This window comes from Lissotriton vulgaris, chromosome 6 (assembly GCF_964263255.1).
Source record: "Lissotriton vulgaris chromosome 6, aLisVul1.2, whole genome shotgun sequence".
Classification (NCBI taxonomy): domain Eukaryota; kingdom Metazoa; phylum Chordata; class Amphibia; order Caudata; family Salamandridae; genus Lissotriton; species Lissotriton vulgaris.
Window position 1 is genome coordinate 1675456641 of NC_141694.1, and position 23816 is coordinate 1675480456.

General features: G+C 48.8%; 1 protein-coding gene across 1 annotated transcript in view; it reads left to right on the forward strand.

Annotated features, from left to right (window-relative positions):
- The first annotated feature begins 823 nt into the window (after positions 1–823).
- Positions 824–23816, forward strand: part of NENF (neudesin neurotrophic factor) — a 69201-nt gene continuing 46208 nt past the window's right edge. The window contains exon 1 of the mRNA XM_086927852.1: positions 824–1132. Coding sequence (XP_086783978.1) covers positions 980–1132 — 153 coding nt within the window. The 5' untranslated portion in view covers positions 824–979. The remainder of the gene's footprint in view (positions 1133–23816) is intronic.

Below are 23816 nucleotides of genomic sequence, written 5' to 3' on the forward strand. Positions count from 1 at the left end.
AGAGTCCTGCGTGCAAAAGAACCAAGGAAGAGTCCACCTTGGTAAGACTCACCCGAGCAGGGAGGGCTGTGATCCGGCCCTCTCGATTCAAAGACTATGAAGTTAATGACTGTTGAATGGGGACTTTAAATATTTCTTTATTTGTGGAAAAAAAGGAGATATGTAGTGTTGCGCTCTAGTCTCCGACGCGCCGGCGTGATGACGCAGTGCGCCGGAGCCAGAGCGGAACACTCGCGCATGCGCAGCTGGGCAAATAGAATGCACGCGAAGCGAGATTGCGGGCATAAGCGACCGGAGCTGTTCCTAGTCAGACGCTTGGCGCTCCTTTGTGATAGCTGTTCCAATACTGAGTAAAGAAACTTGTTCTTGCACCTGGCATCTCTCAGTTTTCATTGTGGGGCGAATTTACATCATTACATTAATTCCGCTATTTTCAAAAACAAAACATAAATAAAAAATATCATTTACAATACCAATAGCTCAAACTTTCCTAATGGGAGACCTATTGCATTGCAAATGCTTGTTATTACTGTTCACGGTGCAATGCGCATGCGTAGTACACCGGAGTTGTAACTTCATGAACTATTAACGATTACTGCTGCCGAGTTGGTTTCGGTGCAGTTTGCGGAAAGATAAACGCTAACCACTATTGCAAGGATCAGAATGGATCAGGTTGCGTGGATCAGGATGACGGGCATCAGCGGTGTGTAGTTAAACAGATAAAGCCAGCGGAGCTAACATTTCATCCTTACTATAAAGGAACGGGGGAGGCAAGTTCTAAACACAATTGAACGTGTCGTCCCTTTTCTATGTCTACCCCCACGGGGAGTCGATTTATAAACTGAAACCCGGAAATAACTTGCCAGCATTGTCACAGAAGTAGCAGTGAAAGAAGATATTGTTGCAGAACCGATCTTGTGATTTTTCTGATGCTTGGGCGGGTGTCGCCGCTCAGTGAATCCGCTGCGCTCCCTCCAACATGTCTCTTTATTTGTATGTCCTGGGAGCCGTGCTTTATAATGTATATGCCTCTGTCTCCGGGGAAGACGTCACTCTAAAGCACAGTCCGCCTGACACTAAACCGGTGAGGCTCTTCACAGAGGAGGACCTGGCGAGGTACAACGGGCAGGAGGTGAGTACCACGCCTGCCCCTGCAGACAAACTGTCCCCACGCTGTTTGTTCTCTGTGTCCTAATGAAGAGTGTGTCTGCACCCCCAGATGCACCTTTAAAGAAAGTATTACTTGCATGCCCATTCTCCCATATGGTTTTCATAGCGAAAAATACTTTCCTTCATCTTTCTTACTAATTTACCCTCAGATTTTTCGAAAGCTCCCTTTTTCCAAATGTTTGAAAAGTAAACAAAAATGTATGTTATGAAGCTAGCTGACGGAAAACTTTCTCACAAACGAGTTTATTTCCATACATAAAATGTAAGGTTATTCTCTCTTAATGTGGAGTGGGCATACGCTTCATAAAGGGGCCCTTACATCTGTCTTGAACTGCTCAAAGATTACTGCCCTTTTTAAGACCTCCAAAACTGTTTAGCGTTCCCTCAAAAAAAATCTATATGGTGGGAAACTCAATCTCCTTAAAAAAGACATGTATTACTGACCCCAGGGAAAGGCAGGTTAAGTGAGTATCACTTGACGCCAGGTAGATGGAGATGGAGGAACAGAGGGTCTTCTGTGGAAAAAGGACCAATTAGTAGTATAGTAAGGGTAATCCGTGGAGAGCGATATGGCTGGTTCATGGGTAAGTTTTCTATAAGCATGGACAAGGCTTGAGAGGACATCAGAACGTATGTATGTGGTATTTCTATAGCGCAAACATACCCAGAAACAGCAAAGCAATGTACAGGGTCAAAGACAAGCATAAAGTCAGCAAGTAATAGTAGAAGCCGCCGGTTTCTGTACTGTTAATGTAATCTGATGTAGTGTTCTTTAAAGAGGTGTTTCTGAAACTTTTTTTTAAAAAATTGGCGCTGCGCAGGGGCAGTCCTGAAGGGTACATACGGGGATGTTGTTCCAATTGCTGGCTGCATAGATGGAAAAGGACTGCAGGCTTTTTTTGTTTTTGCCGTTTTATATAGCATACACTCGACTTAAAGGTATTGGAATGCTTTAGATGAGCACAAGTTACATTACACAAGGTCACATTCATATTTTTTTAAGGCACAGGGAGATTACATGATTTGCCCAGAATCACAGGATGACGAGCCAATGCCGAGACTTGTACCTGGTTCCCCAGTTCCAAAGTCAGCAGCTCTGGTCATAACAGCATGTCCTCTCCTCTTACACTTGTTGGTATGCTATCTGATTATGTCCTCACTGCAGGGGTGCAGAAAACCACCAGATATGATGATCTTGTCAGCAAGGAAAGCGGGGGTGCAGATCATGATGGCTTTGCAAATGAAGCAGCTGGTTTAGAAGATAGCACAGGCTTGCAATGGGATCCAATGGAGTTCCATCACGATGGGGGTTGAAGGGATAATGTTTTTTCACACTGTGGATGAGATGCGATATAGCATGCAGGATGCCCTCAAGGGGTGCCAGTGTGGAGTCTGGGATGCCACGGAGCATTGTGTTGCAACCATCCAGATGTGAGAGTATTAGGGCAGTTCTGAATTGGCTTTTTGGAAGGAACTGTTTCACTTAAGAAAATAGAAATGGTACCAGGCAGTTTTTTTTGGCAGTATGTTCCTTGAGGGTGATATTGGTGTTAATGGTGAATCCGAATGATTTGGCATTTGGTGGAAGTTGCGTTACGATGATGTCAACGTTTAAGTCATTGTGCTATGGTTGTGCGGTACTTGGAATGTTGTTTTTGCAAAATAACTGGAATTCTTGTCTGGGTTGTGTTGGGCTTCAGATAGGCACTGGGCAGCCAGCTCTGGATGATGGCAAGCAGTGTTTGAGGCGTTGATTGTCTAAAGAGGAGGAGGTTTTGAAATAGAGTTGTATGTCTTATATATTTGTGAAATTCGATCCTGCTGTCACTGAGTAGAGCCCCTTTCAAATCCATATTGAGGTTGAAGATGACTTGGGGCAGTATGAAACCTTTGGGGACCCTGTAGTTGATAGGGATCTTTTGGAACTTGGAGCTGTCCATGTGAACCAACTGTTGATTATTGCAAGGGAGAGGGAGAACCAATGAAGGGCATTGCCAGTGGATCCCATGTGAGACTCCAAGGTGCGTAGGAGGGTGGGATGACCAACTCTGTTGAAGGCAGCTGAGGGCTCCAGCAACATGAGAACCATCATATATGATGTGTATGTTAGAAGTCTCTGTGCTGCAGTGTAATCTGAAAACAGACTGGTAGTCATGCTGAAGATGTTTAGCATTAATGTGGTCTTAGGGTTTATTAGAACATTGGAATGTTGGGAGCTCCATTGTAGACAATGGAGTGCTCCCTGCTTCTACCGGCTGGTAAAGGCCCGCAGAGCAACATTCCAATGTTTAAGAAAGGCTTCTCGGAGCTCAAGGGGATTTAAAACCCCTCGATCTTTGAGAAGAATTTGTTTTATTTGTTAGAGCATTCTGCCCTCTAGTGGAAGAATGTTCTAATAGCCTTATAGTCCTTTAGTAGCAGGGCTATACCGGCTATTAAAGTCCCGTCCCTTGTTAAAGTCCCTTGCCTTCGGCTCGGGCCTTTAACGTGGGAGCAGGCCTTTAATAGCCATTATAGCCCGCTACTGCGGGCTATAAGGCTATAATAAAGACTGCTTTTTCAATGATCTTTCTGATGAATCATAGACAAGTGATGTACCAGTAGTTGGCGAGGTCATAAGGGTCTAGTGTAGTTCTTTAGGAGTGGGAGCATTTTGCCTGTCTTGAGAGTTTCTAGGAAAGTGCTTGAAGTACGGAAGGCATTGACAATGGTGAATCATGGTTAGAGGGTGTCCCAGAGTCCATTGTGGTTTTCTATGGGAAGAGGTAGATGTACGAGATGAAGCAGCTTGGTGTTGTTTATGTGCTGTCTGATCTTCTGTATTTTTTCACTGAAGAAGAGGTTTATGATATCGCCCTTTTGTGTGAAGTGAGGAATAATTGGGTCCAGCAGGAGTTAATGCAGTGCTTTATTTTCTTGAAAAGTGTTCTGCTTCTCTGGTAGTGTTGATTGTATTGGTTTAGTTCTTCGCTTTGGCTGAAGTGATGAGCTGTCTGCATGTTGCACAGAGGGACTTCAGTATAAATGGGAGTTCTTTTTTTCATTCATTTTATTTCCTGTCTGCAGATGGATCGTTTATTGTCAGCAAGGTCTTTAGAGTACTGGTGTTCTGGAATCTCTGGCTTGCACATGCCTGTTTTAATTGGGACATGCATTTTCACATCGTTTTTCAAACAAATGCTTTTTAAGTTGTTTAGAAGGGTGTTTGCGTGGACGTGAAGTTGATAGGGTGAGAGATGAATTCAAGGAGAAGTCCTTCAAATTTTAAAGTTGGTTTGTCCTTGGTTGTTGGTAGGACGCTGATCATGGAGATAGGGATGCCAAAGTGGTCAGTCCAGTCCAGATGTATGGATGCTTTGCATTCGATTGTTGGTGATGTTGAGGAGACAAACTTTAGAATGTAGTGTTTAGAGTGTGTTGGCTGTGTGACATGTACCATGTAGAGTGTGTGGATGAGGTTGAGGAGGGTGTTTATTTGAGCTTGTGTTGCCTTAGAGGTTGAAGTAACCCAGGAGAGTGGTGTGAGCATGTAGTTTGGACAAAGAGGCAAACATCTCTGATAATTCATAATTAAGGTCTTGGTTCTGCCCTGGGCTGTCTGATTTGTACAGAGCGAGAAATTGCATGTCAGCAGCTCCATGAAGTTGTATTAGTTGCTTGCTTGGGATGCTGGACCAGTGCTTATGGATGACAGCGCGAGGAAGGCTGTATGGACCATGTGTGGTCTACACAATGGCTGGGACATCTTAAGCATTTTGGGGGCCCAGGGCCAAACACATTTTGGTATCCCCGTTTGGAACAGCCTTGAATGTATGATGCAGTTTTCTGCTCTCAGGCACACTCGTAAAATTCTAAATGTATTCACATCTAATATTCAGGGATAGTGACATGTTTTTTAATATTGTAGTACAGCAGCAGCTCACTAATATTACTTCAAATAATCTTTGTGACACCTTCCCATTTCTCATATGTGAGGTCCTGTTTTGATCTAAAAGAAACGTTTTGATGGTTGTTGCATGAAACATAAACAGAACATTTTTCTGCAAAATGTCTGTAAAAGGCTCTCACACATCCTCCATATTAAACATAATTGAAAGGAGAATGGTATTTAAAACAATCTGTTTAAGAATTATTCATGGTCATCAGGGAAGACTCTCTGTAGAACAGAAGTGGCTTCTAATGGGGGCCCCCTGAAAGGCTGGGCCCCAGGGCAGAGACGTTTTAAGGTATGGCCATATTTGGCCATACCGTAAAACATCTCTGCGTGATGGATGCTGCAGTCTGTGGGGATGGATGCTGTAGTCTGTAGTAAGAAGGATGTCTAAGATGTGGAGGTGAACCGTGTTTCAGTGATAAAGAGGACGTCAAGATTGTGATAGGTGACAAGGTCTTCAATGTCTGGTATGTCGAGTGCAGCAGAATGAGAATTAATGAATTGGAATGTGTGTTCTTTATTTGGATAGTGCGACTCGCGGCTCGAGGTTTGCCGTGTCAGGGACCTGCGGGAGGACCGGAGGATTACCCTGCCCATTTGGAGACTCTTTGCTGACTGTTCTACGTTGTGGGAAATCGGCGGGTGCGGCGGCCAGGGACTGCGAGTACCAGCATTCCCTGTCATCACCAACAGCTGGTACTCTTCCCCGGCCGGCCCGCCTCCTGCTTGCTGCCGTTAGTAAATACCTCTCGCCGCCCCCGCTTCGCGGGAGCGACTCGCGGCTCGAGGTTTGCCGTGTCAGGGACCTGCGGGAGGACCGAAGGATTACCCTGCCCATTTGGAGACTCTTTGCTGACTGTTCTACATTGTGGGGAATCGGCGGGTGCGGCGGCCAGGGACTGCGAGTACCAGCATTCCCTGTCATCACCAACAGCTGGTACTCTTCCCCGGCCGGCCCTGCCTCCTTGACCTATTTATACAGACCTTGTTTCTGTCCCGCGGGACGCGCGCGGGTCAAAGCGCGGGGCTAAGCCCGGGCAAAGGGCGGGCCCTCTTAGGCCCTCAGAGACCCGAGGAGGACGGGACGGGCCACCCCCCCTGATTTCGTGATTACATGCTAGGATGAGGTAAAGAACACTTACTTCTCTGTGGCGTATTATCCACTGACTTTGACTCTGACCTAGGTCTTAAACCACAATATGACTTACAAGGGGGATAACACAACAATGCCCACTGAGACCTTACAAACAGTAGACGCTGACCAAGCAGCCTTGTGGTTAGATGAGTTAAACTTCCTATGCAAAACCACGCACGTTTTAGTGGATTCACCGCTTCCTGTTGAAAGCTTCTGCTCATCACCCGACACTGTCAGCTCTTTGCAACCCCTCCCATCATCTAATCAAGATAACATCCAAAACACCCAAAGGCTCGCAATTCCTGATTCCTCATCCGTTATAAGGAAATGTAATGGGGTTAATAACATGGGGAACCAACCTAAACCTCAAAAATTGTGCTCAAGCCCTACACTTCTGCCAGCAACCCCTCAATGATATCTGAGTCTGCTGAGAAACTAGTTGTCCTACCATCTCCTATACAGGTGGAGCTATTATCCCTTATCGAACAACTGGTCAGCTCTATCATAACACCACTGTTAGATAAAATAATCACACTAGGGGACAGGCTGACGGGATTGGAAGAAACCATCAAGTCCACCAAGTCCACCTTGCCAGCTAACAAAAGTACTGTAGCACCCAAATGTTCCGACCCATCTTCTACTCCGAAAGACCCAAACCCAACTACACAAGGCAAAAGGGTCTTAACCCAACCAATAGTCCCCAATGTACCAGTCCCAATACTTCGCAGAATCCCCCCTACACCTACCTTCTCGCAACTCGCTGCCCCTAGAGCACACTATAACAAAGTTACTCCCATCCAACTTCCCCCGGAGGCAGCTCCTTTTGTGTGTGTCCTCGCGGGAGTACCAGTACTTCCTCTAGGGAAAACTGAGAGACAACACGATTTGCTGAACAAGGTCAAATTTTGGCTGACCAACAATAGACCCTTGCCACCCAACCTTGTGGGTACAATAATGAGTGTTAGAAGGGTGGGCTGGCTAGGTTCCCTCCAAAAACATATCGTTGGTGACTTAGTGCTTGTAAGATTTAGGCAGAGACATATTGTCCCGTACCTGCGTACCCCAAGTGGGAAATAGTCCAATCTCCGTCTGGGATTTGCACGATTTCTATCCCAGATTGTTGTGGTCCCCCACATCCAGTCTAAAGGCAGGGTGTAACATGCTAATGGGCAGAAGTTTTCCTACTCATACCCGTCAAGAATCATTGCTCTATAGTTCTAAGTACTGGAACCCTTATTAAATTGCTGGTTGATCAAATTCTGACCTGTGTATGGTACGTTATACCCTAGACACTTTCTCGCACGGGTTGGTCAAAAGTTTTTCAACATGTAGATATTATGTATTATTGTATGTATGTTTTATTTACAACTGTTTTAAACTGTATGCTTTTATGATTTTTGAACCAAAATCGAATAAAGCTATATTGACTTGACTATTTGGATAGTGCGAGTGGTAGTTAATGGGATGCATGCAGTGTTGGGTCTATGTGCTGTGAAAACGCGATGTGAATGCCTAGGTTGTCTAGATGTGGTTGTGATTTTCGGGGCTGGTAGTATAGGGTGCTGAGTAAGTTACAAAATTATATTTCAACGTATAAGTTTCAGTGAAACAGGAATTATGGCTTTAACAGGCGATGACTGGCTTCTTCTTTCAAAGTTTGTTTGGCAGGAGACTAGTGATGTCAGTTGGTGTTAAGATGGATGTTGGGAAATGTAGTGATATCACTTCCTCTGCAGATCGATGATGGGAATTGCATTAATGTCACATCCAGTGGGGATTGATGATGGTGAATGAAGTCCTCTTTCCTGGATTTTTCTTTTGTGTATGATTTAGGTGGGGCGCCAGTGATGTCACTTCTTGTGTAGATGGATGATCACATATTAAGAAAACCTTAACATATGTTGGTTGTGAAAAGTTGACCTGGTATATGTGTCCACTAATTAAAGTGGGCACCTTGCACCAGTCCAAACGACCCCTATGGTGATTTAAGAGGTCAAAGATAACCTTAGAAAGCTATCCAAGTCGTAGCTGTGGAGAGCTGCCTTCAGGCTTAGTCTTGAAGGAATGTTAAGCAGCTTGTTTTACCAGAATGCAACCTTATTGTATGGGTTAAATGAAAGGAGAACCACTCAGTAGTTATAAAAATATGTAATAATTAATATAACACTTTCTAATATAACTCAGTATCGGCTACACACATATAATCACAAAGCACAATACTGTAGCACAGAAACAATAGCAAGTAGCACTAATACACAATGGGCTCCAGGGGGAGGCCAAACCATGTTCTATTAACCACGACTCGAGTCAAAACAGTGTCTAGGAGTTGTAGAATCGTTGGGACCCCAAGGAACTACCCAAGGTTAGTGAGTAGGGACCCCACGAAGGACGGGTGCAGTGTGGGAACACGACCTCGTCTGCCATACAATTCTATGGAAGAGTCGCAGTTGCAGTTTTTAAGTTTAAGGACCCTTCCCAATGGACTTTGAAGAAACCCTGTGGAAGTTAGGAGGTTGGAGAGCCACCCCATCTGTGGATACCGTAGTACCAGAGTTACCTATCCCAGGAAGCCGGGTGCCTAGGTCTGAAATGGCGTCGGAAACTGCAGTCTATCTCTATGGAGGACTTCAAGAAGAGCCACTGCTGGGAAGGAGAAAAGTGTCAGTTGGAATCCAAAGGTGGATTCTTGTCGAAGGGCACCTAAAAGCAGAGGGGACAGAGTCTGGGTCACTCAGGAGTGACCAGTGGCTCGGTAGACGAATGTGTAGAGTGCTGAGGGGCCGGGGTCCAGATGGAGCTCCAACAAGCCTTGGCAGCGGCAACTCCAGAACAAGGTCAAGAAATGTTACGGTTCGGTCCAGTAAGGTCCAGGAGACTCGCCAAACACAGGGGAGTCAGGGTAGACCTGGAACAACCAGGGGAGCCCAAGAAAAGCAGTTTTGACCCTCAAGAGGATCCAAGGCTTTTAGACTTTAACTTTCAACCCTTTTCTGAGCAGAAGACTAGCTTTGCAGTTCCCCTCTGAGGAAGGCCTTAAGCGTGTCCCATACGACATCCTGGGGGGGAAGATCCAAGGTTGTCCTGAAAGAACAACCCACATACTTGTTTTAATACCCCACCTACCTCTGGATCTGTTAGAGTGGCTCTCCTTAAAGTCCATGTAGTTCTCAAAGGATTACAATACCCTACCAAAGAAAGAGTCATAGCCGCATGGTCCGAAATATGGCCTGGCAGTATGTTTATAGATGTTATTTTTTCAGCAATAGTGCTATCAACGAAAAGGTAATCCAATCTAGAAAAATGACCATGTATTTTACTATGAAAAGTAAAACCCTGACTTGTACCCATCTTATATCTCCAGACATCCAATCGGCCTAATTCTAGCAGAATATTTTTTAGCGTCCGACGAACCTGAGGGTGATTATCACATCAACCTCTATTAGATCTATCCTGTACGGGGTCCCCCAGTACTTTAAAATCTCCCCCAAATATAATAGGTGCCGTAACATCCATTAAGTTCCATTCTCAATTAGATAAATGGGAGGGATCATCAATCTTAGGCCCATAAAAAATTACGCAAACTAACTCTACCCCCTCCCCCACACAATGCAAAGTAACTATGAACCACCTCCCAGATATATCAGACTTAGAGGCCCTGATAGCACGCACAGCCTGCTCCTCTCTTAATTAGGATTGCAACCCCCCTATAATGTGCAGACTGTTCTGATACTAAAAAGTTGTCTATCCAATGACATTTTGAAAATGCAGTGTTTCCTTCTAGGGTGTCTAAATGGGTTTACTGAATCAAACCGTTATGGGCACTACTCTCTTCCAAATCCTTCATTGCCAATCTCTGACTGCGTTTACACCTGAGCCTGTTGACATTCCAGGTTAAGAGTTTTAACTCAATAATCCCCCGCATCTAACCTATCAAAGGCAAAAATAACCATGGACTGGCATAATGATACATTTAAGAAACTAAGGGCCAAATGTGGGTCGCCAATTACCGGTCGGTAACGGCCGATTTAGTCCGTTACTGACCGGTATTTGGGAATGGACATCTAGGTTGCATTTAATTTACAGAATCGGTATATTTACCGATTCGGTAAATTTACAGATTCTGTAAAATACCGAATCAGTAAATTTACCGAATCGTAAATACAGATGTAGGTGGCACTGAAAACCGTGCCACAAGCCATTACCGATTCGTTATTTACCATGTAATACTATTACATGGTAAATAACGAATTCCAATGTACATGCACATCTGTGCATGTACACCTGTGCCATGTGGCACACAGACATGCCCTATGGGCATGTCTGTGTGCCACATGGCACACAAGCCAGTAACAGGGGGGCAACAGGGTGTCAAAGTGACACCCTGTCCCCCTTGCAAAATCGGTATTTTTACGGATTCTGTAATTACAGAATCGGTATTTGCCATTGATTCCTATGGGCCTTGAAGCCCATAGGAATCAATGGCAAATACCGATTCTGTAATTACAGAATCGGTAATTACCGAATCTTGCCGATTCGGTATTTTTACCGAATTTTTTTCCTACATAGCAATTACCGATTAGTAAATACAGAATCGGTAACATTCGGTATTTACCATTCAGTAATTTGCTATTACTTACATCTAGGCCTAAGAGGAAAGAGGGAAAACTGTTTTTTAAATATTTTTTCCCACTGCTCCCCACCACTTTCCCCCCGACCCCCATTAACCACCCACCCATTAATCCCCAGTGCCCATCCCACCGACCCCTGGGGAACCTTCTCAACTGCTATAGGCATAAAGCCTAGCAGTCTCCATAGTCTGCAAAAAAGAAAAAAAACGCAGTACATCAGAACTCTCTTTACTCCCCCCAACCCTCACCTCTCTACTTGCTGACTCCCTTCTTAATTTCCTCAATCAGCAAATCCGCTTCCTCCACAGAACGAAGTGTATACATATGGTTATTCCACATTGCACGGAGGGAAGCAGGAAACTTAAACTGAGCTTTTGCGCTAAGTTTATTCAGTTCCTCCCTCCTTTTCCGCAGCTCCCACTGCCTTAATGAGGTGGCAATAGGAGCCTGCTGAATAAGATCCTTCTTTTAAGGTGGAGGACAAAATAGCCTCCTTAGCAGCATAAGTGAGGAAATTTGAATTTTCCTTGGCCTTTGTTGTCCGGGCTTCAGTTTAAATGGATCTCGATGTACCCCGCTGCATTTCAGTAGAAAGGTCGATATCTGACCGATTAAAAAAATAAATAAATAAAGCTGTGTTTTGTAGCAAACTTATCACAAAGGCCTTAATAACTGTGCCTTCCGTTTTCTCAGGGATATTAATAAGTCTCAGGTTATTCCTCCGTGTATGGTTTTTGAGACATTCCAGGTCTTCTTTCATTCATTTCCTTTTTTTGGCCAGTTAGCCGGCTCACCTCTACAGACATCTTGTCCATGGTTTGTTTAAGAATAGGTACCTCCTGCTCTAAAGCCTCCATTCTCAGAGAGACCTCCTCTAGCTTCTGTGCCAAAGTGGCACAGGATGTCTGTATTGCAACCCGGTTCTGCTCAGAGATTACAATTCTACTCTTCATTTTCTCCTTGAAGGCTAAAAGAATATCCACCAGTGTTTCTGAGCTTGCCTGAAAGGGTTGGCTGACCGTAGGTATTGATAGCGTAGGTTGTGAAGGTTCCTGTCCCATATCCTGGTTCATCCCTTAAGCCTATGCCACCTCCGCTACCCGAAATCAATTGGATCTCAAAAATAGAGGTTGTTGTTAGGACTACATGTCAAGTTACCTCCAACAAGGAAGGGACAATGGAGGTCTCAAAATTGAGGCCCCAAGTTAAACCGGCTAGCAGCTCCATACAAGGAGGACCAGGAGCTACAGCCACTCCCTTCAGGACAGCAATAGCAGGGGATGCGAGGACCTTATAAAAAAGATTTCAGGGAGAGGGTGACCTTACCTTAGATGTAGCAACCTTCTTCCCTCTGCCCCTACTCCTGGGACTCTTGTCAGCCATAATCGTAGATTATGTATTTTTCTCTACGTTCCCTCCCAAACTCTCCTTAGCAAGCTCTGGGGATTTACTCCACCCCTTCGTTGTGGCAATTGCATCAGAGCCAGGGTGGAGAGGCAGCAAAGCTTCCAGTCCCTAGAGAGATGTTACGAGACAACCCCCCGGTACGGAGATTGTACCTGCACATTTTCCCATTTGAAGCGGAGGTTCTATTCTGTGTGATCTTACCCCTCTCCATATGCTGTAAGACAAAGCCCCCACTGTACCCTATTGGACTTCCTGGAATCACATTTGCAACCCTTCTATTTAGAGGTATAGAGAAAAAGGCTTCAGTTCTGTCCAGATAGGAGTATATGAAGTATACTTGGTCAAACTGCTCAAAATAATTACCATATAGCACCCCCTCCCTTAATGGGCAGTTCTCACTGCCATGTCCAGTAACACTTGTCCACTCAACACGTCTCTGGGCAGAGAGCAGCTCCTCGGGTAGATCCAGCTTATGGAGAGTGTACTGGCGGAGCCACACGGCCCGTCCACTTACGCACGCACACAGCCGGACGGCAGAGTAGCCCTTGGGTATAAATAAACGGGTGCGAGACCGCTCGTGGTCTTCGGCCCCTATCTCATAGCTAGTGTCTGAGTGTTATTATACTGTTGTAATAGATAGGCCCCACTCTGCGGCCTAGGTCATCCTTGCCCAGTTCCAGATACTACATTGGCGACAAGGCAGGTCCATTGCCCGCGCCTCGCCCCCGCGGACACGCCTGCCGTGTCTCGCAGTGCTGCCCAGACCGCGCTCGTGCTGCCTGCGCTGGAGCCTGCGGCTGGAGACGTGATCCATCGCGGGTGACGACTCGCTGTGCTACGTCACCCGACTTTGCCTGAGGCCGGTGGGTGCTTCGTGCCTGTCGCGGTGCGAGAGGTGAGCCCCCCCCCCAGAGGGGTATACTGTACAGGCCGCGGGCCCGCGCTGCGGCGCCCCTGCCATCGAGGCCTAGCCCTATTCAGCCGTCGCCCCAGCGCCCTGGCCTGATAGTGCACAGGAGGAGAATCGCCGCGTGCAGCGTTTGTCGGGGCAACTGGTTCGGCCCTCACCGCACCCCGCGGTTGCTCACGCGCCTCGTAGAAGCAGCACAACGAGCTCGCAGGTTACGCGCCCAGCATGAGTCAGCTAGCAACAGGAGGGACAGCGTCCACGGGACCGCCCCAGCTGCCTCCCACTCCACCATCCCGGTCGCCACATAACACCGGGTCTATCCAAGCGAGACCACCTACTCAGGCTCAGAATTCCAACGTCACACCTGCCACGAAGGGTCATGCCATGGCGGCCCCGATTCCGCCGTTCAGCGAACTATCGGAACCTACCACAGCTGCCGCAAGATGGCGCCTCTGGCTTGGACGCCTAGAACATTACTTTGTGGGTGTCGGGGAAACCGACAGCAAAGTCAAGCGATCGCTCCTGATGTGCTATGGGGGCGACGAGCTGTACGAGTTATTTGAGACACTGCCAAACAGAGGGGACGACAATGATTATGCATCAGCAATCACGGCCCTCAACCGCCATTTTGACCCCCGCGCCAACCCGGATTTTGAATGGTTCAAGTTGCGCCAGGCCTGCCAGGCGGAGGGCGAATCAATCAACGTTTTCTATGCGCGGCTGCGCATGTTAGCGACGTCATGCGAGCTTCCAGACAGGACCCTGGAGATCATAGCACAACTAATCCAAGGTTGTTGGTCTGTACAACTACGACGCCTAATCCTGCGGCAGCCACGCATCAGCTTGGACGAAATCCTTGTGCTGGCGAGGTCACATGAGCTCTCTAACGCAAGAGCAGAAGCGATGCAGGCTGCGCTGGACGGACCGGTGGCGCCAGCGAAACACGTGTCGGTGAAGGAAGAACACGTGGATGTGATTCGGAGGAGGCCTCCTTTCTCCACTCAAAAAAGTCAGCCGGCAGCAGCCTCTCGATCAACATGCGGCAACTGCGAGATGGAGCATCCCCCGAACGGTCGGTGTTTCGCACGTGGGAAAGCATGCTCCAACTGTGGTAAGATGAACCACTTCGCAAAGGTTTTCTGCAGCATCTGCCGCACCGGACCTGCTGGAAGGAGCGCCGCTCAAGGAGTACGTCAACTATCTCTAGACGACCCGGAGCCAGGCGGTGACACGCATCAGACAGCGTTCCAGATAGAGGAGGACAAAGAAGTTTTCCTTGTTTCCTTTGTTGGTCGAGGCGGATCCAGGAAGAGGCCGCCGCCGATGTGTGAAGTCGAGATTGAGGGCTCCCCGGTGAAGGCACTGATCAACACGGGGGCATCGGTGAATGTTATGGACAGTACCCAATACGAACGATTGCACCCTCGCCCACCGCTCCTACCCTCAAAAGCCAGAATCTACACATATGACAGTGACGAACCCCTGCCACTGCGGGGAGTGATCGACGTGAAGGTGTCTTGCAATGATCAAACGGTAAACACGAAATTTCACGTAACCAGGGGCAGACGGGGCATGCTGCTCAGCTGCCACACCGCGGAAGACCTGCAACTGGTGTTCTTTGCCAATCAAGTACACGAACGACACGCAGATTCCATGTTGAGAGACTTCCTGGCACTCTTTAGAGGCCTGGGCTGCCTCAAAGGAAAAGTATTCAAGCTACACATTGATCACACAGTGAGACCAACTGCACTACGACATAGGAGGGTGCCGTTCCACCTGCGGCCGCAGGTGGAAGAGAAGCTAAAGAAGCTTGAAAAATTGGGAGTGAACGTTAAGGTCTCAGGGCCCACCCCCTGGGTCTCGCCGCTCGTTGCGGCACCCAAACCTAAGCAGCCTGACGCCATAAGACTATGCGTAGACATGCGCCTCCCAAACAAAGCAGTCAAAAGGGAACGTCATCTCACGCCCACTATGGACGACATTGTAGCCGATTTGAATGGGGCCAAATGGTTCTCTAAACTGAACCTGAATGCGGGCTACCACCAGCTCGAACTCCATCCCGATAGCCGTAATATCACGACGTTTTCTACACATGTCTGACTCCGCAGATTCAAACGTCTGAGCTTCGGCGTGTCCTCGGCCGGCGAAGTGTTCCAGAATGCGATCAGGGAGACGTTGTCAGGATTACGCGGAGTTATCAATTTGAGCGATGACATCTTAGTCTTCTCCAAGACCCTAGAGGAACACCATGGACACTTGAGGGCTGCTCTTCAGCGCCTAGCGGATCACGGACTCACGTTGCACCGAGAAAAGTGTTCGTTCTACAACGAATCTGTTGAGTTCTTCGGCTACATCTTTTCGCGCGACGGACTTAAGGTGGACCCAAAGAAGGCGGAGGCTATCCGTTCTGCTCCGAAGCCGACGTCCGCAACCGAGGTCCGCAGCTTTCTAGGGATGGCCACGCACTGTGGCCGGTTCATCCCCAACCTGGCGTCCCTATCGGAACCCCTACGCGCATTCACCAAAACAAGACAGCCATGGACGTGGCCTGTGAAGGAGGATGACGCGTTCCGAGCCGTGAAAGAGGCCCTCATTGACGACAAGGTCATGGCGTATTTCAGACCATATCGGCAGACGGAGCTTGTCGTGGACGCCAGCCCGGTAGGGCTAGGGGTGGTCCTGCTGCAAAAGATGGAGGATCACACGTAGGTACCCACGGCGTACGCCAGTCGGGCGCTGACGGCCACAGATATGCGCTATGCACAAATTGAAAGGGAGGCCCTCGCCATCAAATGGGCATGCCAGTACTTTCACCTGTACCTCTTCGGTCACGAGTTCACTGTCGTGACGGACCACAAGCCGCTGGTTCCGCTGTTTGCAGGGACAGCCAGACTTGCGCCACCGAGGATTGAAAGATGGGCCGTTCAGCTCCAGACGTACAGATTCGAAGTCGTCTTCCGTCCCGGGGCGGACAACCCCGTGGATTTCCTTTCACCCCACCCAAAGCACGCCTCCAGCACAGGAGAACATCAAGACCTGGAGGAGGTGGAAGAGTTTGTCAGGATCCTGTCACAAGAGGCCTGTTCTAAAGCCCTCACGCTAGAAGTGATTGGCACTGCTACCAACCAGGATGAGTGTCTCCGGAGGGTGAAACGCACCTTAGAGGATCGCAGTTGAAAACACTTCCTGGAAGGTGCCAGCGCTCTGACGACAGCGGAACAGACCTTTCGCCAGCAGATGTGGCGTGCGCGAAGTGAGCTAAGCACAGGGCCACATGGAGTGGTTTTGCGGGGAGCCACCATTGTCATACCCTCTAGCCTGCAGAGGGAGGTGGTACGCCTCGCCCATCAAGGACATCAGGGCATAGCAAAGACAAAGGCCCGGCTGCGGGGAAGGGTGTGGTTCCCCGGCATTGACTGCGCAGTAGAAGAGGAGATCCGTAACTGCCATTCATGTGTATTCACAAGTCAGGAACCTGTGCCACACCCAGTCATCACGGAAGATTCGTGTGACATCCCCTGGTCCAAGATCAGCATTGACTTCGGGTCTTTCCCGGATGGACGCCAAGCCATGGTACTGATTGACTCATGCTCCCGGTTTCCTGTGGTGGAGGTGATCCCATCCACCGCTTTCAGCCATGTCAAGCTAGCTCTGGACAGGGTGTTCGAATGCTGGGTTACCCGGAGGAAGCACGATCGGACAATGGTCTGCCGTTTCAGGGCTCTGAGTTCAAGGCATATCTAACCAGACGAGGAATACACCATCGGAAGATCACACCGCAATGGCCGCAGGCCAATGGAGAGGTCGAGCGATTCATGAGGACAATGAACCGAGCCTTAAAGATCGGTGTGGAGAAGGGAGAAATGGTGGAGGAATGTCTGTCGCAGTTCCTAAACGCCTATAGGCAGACACCACACTGTACCACTAAGTGTGCCCCAGCGCACGTCATGTTCAAGAAACCCCCACGAGACTGTGTGCCGGTGAGCCCAGCATGGCAGGCACCAGAATTAGATCATGAAGAGACACAGGACCGAAGACGACGCACGAATGAGAGGGCAAGCCGAACAAGAAGAGCTGGAGTACGGCCTCCGGCTGTCGGCGATCGGGTGATCCTCAAGACTCGCCACCATCAATGGAAATATCAGAAAACGTTTGAGCCCGAGATATGGGAGGTCGTGAACATCCATGGTACTATGGTGTCAGCGTCCCATGGATCCAGAGTGGTGACGCAGAACATATCATGGTTCAAGCGAGTGCCGATGAATGGAGCAATTCAGGAACAGGTGGAGGAAGAAATGGAGATTGAAGCGGACCAAGCGGCTACCCCGGAGGCAGCCGCCAACCCTCGGGACAGAGAACCATCACCAGCCCGAGGGGGCATGGAGTCAAACACCATCCCGCTGGGTCCGGGGAGTGAATCAGCTGTAGTGTAGTTCCTAGTTTCCCACTAGGCCCTGCGCATTGGAATAACATAAACAGTAGTATCGACGTGGAACTGCAGATATTCCAGGCCTCCACTGACTATGCTAAACTTAATTGGGTTGTGTTACCAACTAGCTCAGAGGTCACTGGAAACTTTCTTCTCTGCATAGGAAGTGATCAGCTTCCCTGGCACAGACAAGAAGGGATTCAGCTTTCCAACAACCGTGCAACATGACAACTTTGCTCCTCAGATCAAGAGTCAATCTCTATGGTCGTGTGAAACAATAGACATAGATTTCACTCAGTCAGTCTAGTGCAGTTTACTTTCACGGTATGTAGAGAATAGGGAGACGGGCGTTTGTCAATAAAGGGTTAACATTTATTGAACAGTCTTTCTTCTCGTACAAGAGAAATGTATTGCCACAATTGCAATAATTGTTATTATAAAAAGTACGTACAGTAAGATAAGTATTGCGAAATAGAACTGTAAAAGCATTGATATGGTTTCTTAGCCATACAATGGTTTAAAAGTAATAAAACATATATACAGTCATATATACATTAGGCTAACATACTCAACTGGTGCTTCTAACTAAGCCTACCCCAGTGTGCCTGACCTAAGCCTAACACGTGAAAGGGGAGTAAGTAAGTAGCTTTAAGTTAAGTTGGTTTTGCCAAGGTTTGTTTCAAGAATTCTCGTCTAAGGGTTTAGTCAACACCATACCTCTGAATAGAATGATGGAGGATTGGTATCTCCTTCAGGGGTCTCTCTCGATATCCCAGTCACCCGCGAGGGTAAACCGGAAACGCCGTGGCTGGATTTCTCTGCACGAGAAAGGCAGCGGGTCTCTTCAGCGCGTCGAGGAAGGAGGGGGGACAGCGTCCGCGGGCAGCTGGAATCTGCTGGATGTCTTCGCAGAGGACGGCTGTTCAGCTCCTTAAGCGTACTGCACCATAGTTCGCGCTTTGCCGGCGATAATGGTATCAGCAGCTTCACCACCACAGGGACAGCAGGCTGCAGCGACAGAGTGCTAGATTTACCAACACGGGGTCGTGCAGGCAGCTGGCTTCAGTAGCTCGTACAACAGGCATTGCTTAAGGCAACGTTGGTAATATTTATACCTGACAGGTGCCGGGTTTGACGCAAGTTTGCTGGACATAAGACGTCAATTAAAGATGTCACTAGGAAGTGATAGTTATCAGTTGCTCATTAGAGTTCTATTACTAATCAAAACATAGCAAGCGGGGATTTCCAGGTTTGCTAAGTTTTTATCTTGTTGAAGAACTCGGAGTGTTATCTAGGAATATCAGATAGTGACTACTGCTCTGTCATTGCACTAATTGGTCGCAAAGGGAGTGGCAGAGGGAACTATGCTGGAATGTGGCTCTGTTCGTGTGAGGCCAGAGATGACTTTTCAGAAAATCGCACTTGAACGGTTATGCCAATATAGGGAATAAATGGATTTATAGCCGAATAGGGGCATAAGGTCACAGTATCGATCAGGAACCTAGATAAACACGCAACACAGCAACACCGGCAGGCGCACCCGAGGTCGAAGGGCAGCGAAGCCACAAGGCCCGTCCACTTACGCACGCACCCACGCACACAGCCGGAGGGCGGAGTAGCCCTCGGGTTTAAATAAATGGGCGCGAGACCGCTCGTGGTCTTCGGCCCCTATCTCATAGCTAGTGTCTGAGTGTTATTATACTGTTGTAATAGATAGGCCCCACTCTGCGGCCTAGGTCATCCTTGCCCAGTTCCAGATACTACAGAGAGCGTCCCAGCAGGTGCTGACTCCAATACCGGTAACCTGAAACCTGGCGATGCGACCCGGCAGCAGCACAGCTTCCCAGCTGCTCCCCCTACTCAGCGCCACACCAGTGGGAGAGCGTGGACACCACCTGTGTCAAGAACCATCCAGAGGAGACGCGGCAGCCACTCGCGCTCCCCTCGCACCAAAAAAAAAGAAAAGGAACGGACCGGCAAATGCCAGGTATGCAGGATGTATGATGAGGGTGGGGGGGGTTTAGAGGAGCGAGAGAGCCCCGCTCACTTCAGAAACATGCCGACAGGAGACCAGTGGCAGTAAGCCGTGGGCGCCATGTTTCCCGTCCGTTCTCTATAGTCGTCAGTTTACTGTATCAACAACTCAAACAATTTAAAGAGAGAGAACAACGTAGGATAGAATCAAAGTTGCATTTGATCCTGGTAAGGAATTCCATATCTTAGAAGCATGCCCAGAGTAAGAACAGGCAGTGTTTGAACTATTCATAAACCGTTTGCTATCAGTGCCTAAATTCATCCGGGCTAGGAAGGGGGGACGTTCATTCCAGGTGGTAGCTGGAAGACTATGGAACATCTGCCTCTTTCTCTCAGACAAGAACAAGAGCTTCTCAGTTTCAGGCGCCAACTTAAGACCTGGCTGTTCCAACAGTAATGGGGACTTTGTTAGGATGAGATTGCACACTGTTTTTATTTCAAGGGGGACCTGTTAGCACCGGGACACTCCCTGGAGTAGCCGTGCGCTTTATAAATACCCCATAGCATTAACATTAACATTTGCTGTTTAGGCGTTAATTATCTTATCACCATGCAGATGCCCACAGAGATAGTTTCTGCAAGAAATATTTGGTAGTATTGGGGGTAATACATCTTGCTTCAGGAGGAATCGGTCTTGCTTCAAGAGGGATCAGTTTTATAAAGGAAAGGAAATCCTTAGATATGATTGTATTTGTATGAATTTGACACAAGCCTGTCTTAAGTATGCAGGACTGCCCATCGTTGAAAGAACAGCAAGTAGAGCATTTCAAAACCTAGCGCAGGAACGTATGCAAGATTGAACAGCAGTTGTTCAGTAATTTGTTGGTAGAAAGGTCTGCAATTATGAAGCAGTTTAAGTTGAAAGCTTAAGTTGAGCAGAGGGCGTGGAGGGTCCGAGCCAGACACTTCCGGCAGGGAACAGCAGCGCTCTAGTTGTTGGGACGCTGGGGGGGATATAAGGCGGATGTGCTGTCGGCAGCACAGCGGACGAGCGCAGCGGGCGCGATGAAGGCGCGCCGGAGTTGCGCCTGAGTTAAGCCCGTCTGCGCCCGTCCGCGGCCGACTGCGGCCCAGGGCCAGTCCCCCTGCCTCTGCACTACACCAAGTCTGCTGGAGTCGAGATGATCTACTTCTCCTCCGCAGAGAGCTGGGTGGACTATGCTTACACAGCTTTGAGGCAGGTAACAACGTGGGCTGCAGCAACTGTAATTATACCTTCAACATAGGTAAGGCTCAAACCACAGGTCAGCATACCTTGGTATGTGGCCTGTTGAACGTACGCTCCCTACGCAAACACTCTCTTGATATCCATGACCTCCTTAGTGGGAAACAATGGGATCTATTCTTCCTCACGGAAACGTGGCTTGACCAAGACTCCATGCCGGAGATCATTGAAGCCATTCCAGAGGGTTACTGTCTGCAAAGGCTAGACAGAATACGGGGGAGAGGGGGCGGCATAGCCATAGTTGCTAGACAAGACTATCAATGTCAGCTAGATCGCACTATGATTGATGACAGTGAGGCTGGTGCCTTTTCCATCTCTATAAATGGCTATTTCACCTTGAAAGGCCTGTTAATTTACCGCCCTCCGGGCTCTACTGCAGCCTTTATTGAAAAGCTAGTGGAAGGCGTCACAGAAGCCGCACTACGCTCGGATAAATACCTTGTCTTAGGGGACCTTAACTTGCATTTAGATACCCCTACGGATAGGGTGGCGAGTGATCTCTGTCACACGATGGCAAGTTTACAGTTTGAACAGAAGGTATCGCACCCTACCCACAAGTTGGGCCACCTTCTGGACCCAGTTTTCGCAAACTGGAAACAAGTGGACGCCCAAACCCCGATTCCCATCCCATGGTCTGACCATCTCCTTGTCCCTTTTACCATCGAAATGCAGGGACCTCGCCCCAGTGACCCTCCCGCTGACAAACACCCTAGGCGGAGATGGGCAGCGTTCTCCCAAGCCAATTTCAATCTGGCACTCACTGAGAAAGGTCATCCTGGGGGCGATGGGGTAGATGAAATTAATTCTAATCTTGACCAACGCATTATGGAAGCACTGAATCTGGTGGCACCATTGAGTATGGCGAAAATGGGGGGCCGAGTGCAAAGATCGGCACCTTGGTACAACGATGATTTGCGAACGGCCAAAGCAGCATGTAAACGTGCCGAAAGGCAATGGAGGATTGCCTATTCCACTCAGGCCAAAACAGATTACATAGACGGCAGGCGCATCTACCACACGTTGATTAGGAAGGCCAAATCATTGTACTATTGCAATAAGATGAGGAAGCAGAGCAATCCACCAAGGAGCTTTTCTCTATTTATAAGTCTATTGCGATAGGGAAACCCGCCGTGGTGCCCAAGAAACTCTGCACCACGGAGGGCTGTAACCGAATTGCTGAGTTCTTTGCAACCAAGGTTACCAACATCTATAACTCCTTCCCCCAGAGGACAGATAGCGGCTCTGCTCACCCGGAATCCACCAGAATGAAAGGGGAACAACGTCTAACTACTTTTGTCACTCCCCCCACTGCGGAGCTCCTCCGTATTTGTGGATCAATAAAATCCGGTTCCCCTAGAGATCCGACCACTCCTAGTCGGCTAAAGGGCAGCTTGCCAGTACTTGAGCCCTATGTGCGTCACCTACTGGACACCTCCTTTGAGTCTCAGGTGGTTCCGACTGCCTGGAAGCAGGCAGTGGTACTTCCTCTGCAGAAGAAGGCCAACGTCAGTTTTGAAAAACTGGACAACCTCCGTCCCATTTCCCTTCTGCCCTACATTGCAAAGGTGGCGGAAAAAATAGCCAATGTACAGCTTATGCAGTTCGTGGAGACGGCTTCGCTACTCCACGACTCGCAATTTGGCTTCCGCCCCCGTCACTCGACGGAGTCTGCTCTTCTCGTGGCGGTGGAAGCACTAAGACAGGGCGTGGACGAGGGCCAAACTATGGCACTGATCCTTCTTGACCTAAGCGCAGCATTCGACACTGTAGCACATTCCATCTTGCTACAGTGTCTGAATGGAGGAGGGGTGACAGGAGCTGCGCTTGGTTGGATCAAGTCCTTCCTGTCTGACAGGTGCTTTCAAGTCAGGTTGGGTGAATGCTACTCAAGGGAGATTGAGTTGGGCCAGGGCGTACCTCAGGGCTCGTCCCTGAGCCCAACCCTATTTAATATCTATGTCTCCCCCCCTGGCGACCATCTTGGAAGGATATGGTCTTCGTTTGGTGTCCTACGCCGATGACACGCAGTTGGTCATCTCCCTATCGCGTACGCCCGGCCTTGCAGCGGACATCTTCAGGAATTGCATGCAAGATCTCGCTGCCTGGATGTCCGCAAACTGTTTAAAATTGAACGGCAGCAAGACCGAGCTGCTCGTGGTGGGGGGTGGGCCGTCTGCATGGTCGTCGGCGTGGTGGCCACCCTGTCTGGGTGAAGTTCCTGTTCCCTGCCGTGAGGCCAGGAACCTTGGCGTGTGGCTGGACAAGGACCTTGCCTTCGGCCCACAGGTCGGTCGGGTGGCGGGGGTATGCTTCGGTGTCCTGAGAGCCCTTAGGAAAGTGCTAGATCTGCTTCCCATTTCCGCTCGAAAGACGCTGGTGCACGCCCTGGTCACCTCCCGACTTGATTATGGGAACCTGCTTTATCTGGGGGCCACAGGCAGGGTCATGGGCCGCCTGCAGGTTCTTCAAAATGCGGCAGCGCGGCTGGTACTCAGGCTCCCTAGGAGGTCTTCCGCTAAACCAGCTTTGCGGGCCCTCCATTGGCTTCCCATTGAGAGGAGAGTGGAGTTCAAGGCCCTTGCCACATGTCACCGCATCTTGAGCGGCAAAGCACCTCTCCCGCTCCAGAGCCTAGTATCCCACTATGAGCCCACACGCAGTCTACGGTCTTCCCAGATTGGGCTGTTAAAAGTCCCTAGAGTATCTAAAGTTCGCATGGGAGGCAGATCTTTTAGATACCTCGCTCCCAAGCGCTGGAATGATCTCCCGTTGGAATTGCGACTTGAACCCTCCGAAATCCTGTTCAGAAAAAAACTTAAAACTCATCTTTTCAGCAGATAGCCTTTTGCAGGAGGTGGGGGGACAGCCATTTCACTTATCACAGCGCGGGGACACGCCAGTGGCGTAACCAGGCGCTTAATAAATGTCCTAATAAATAAATAAA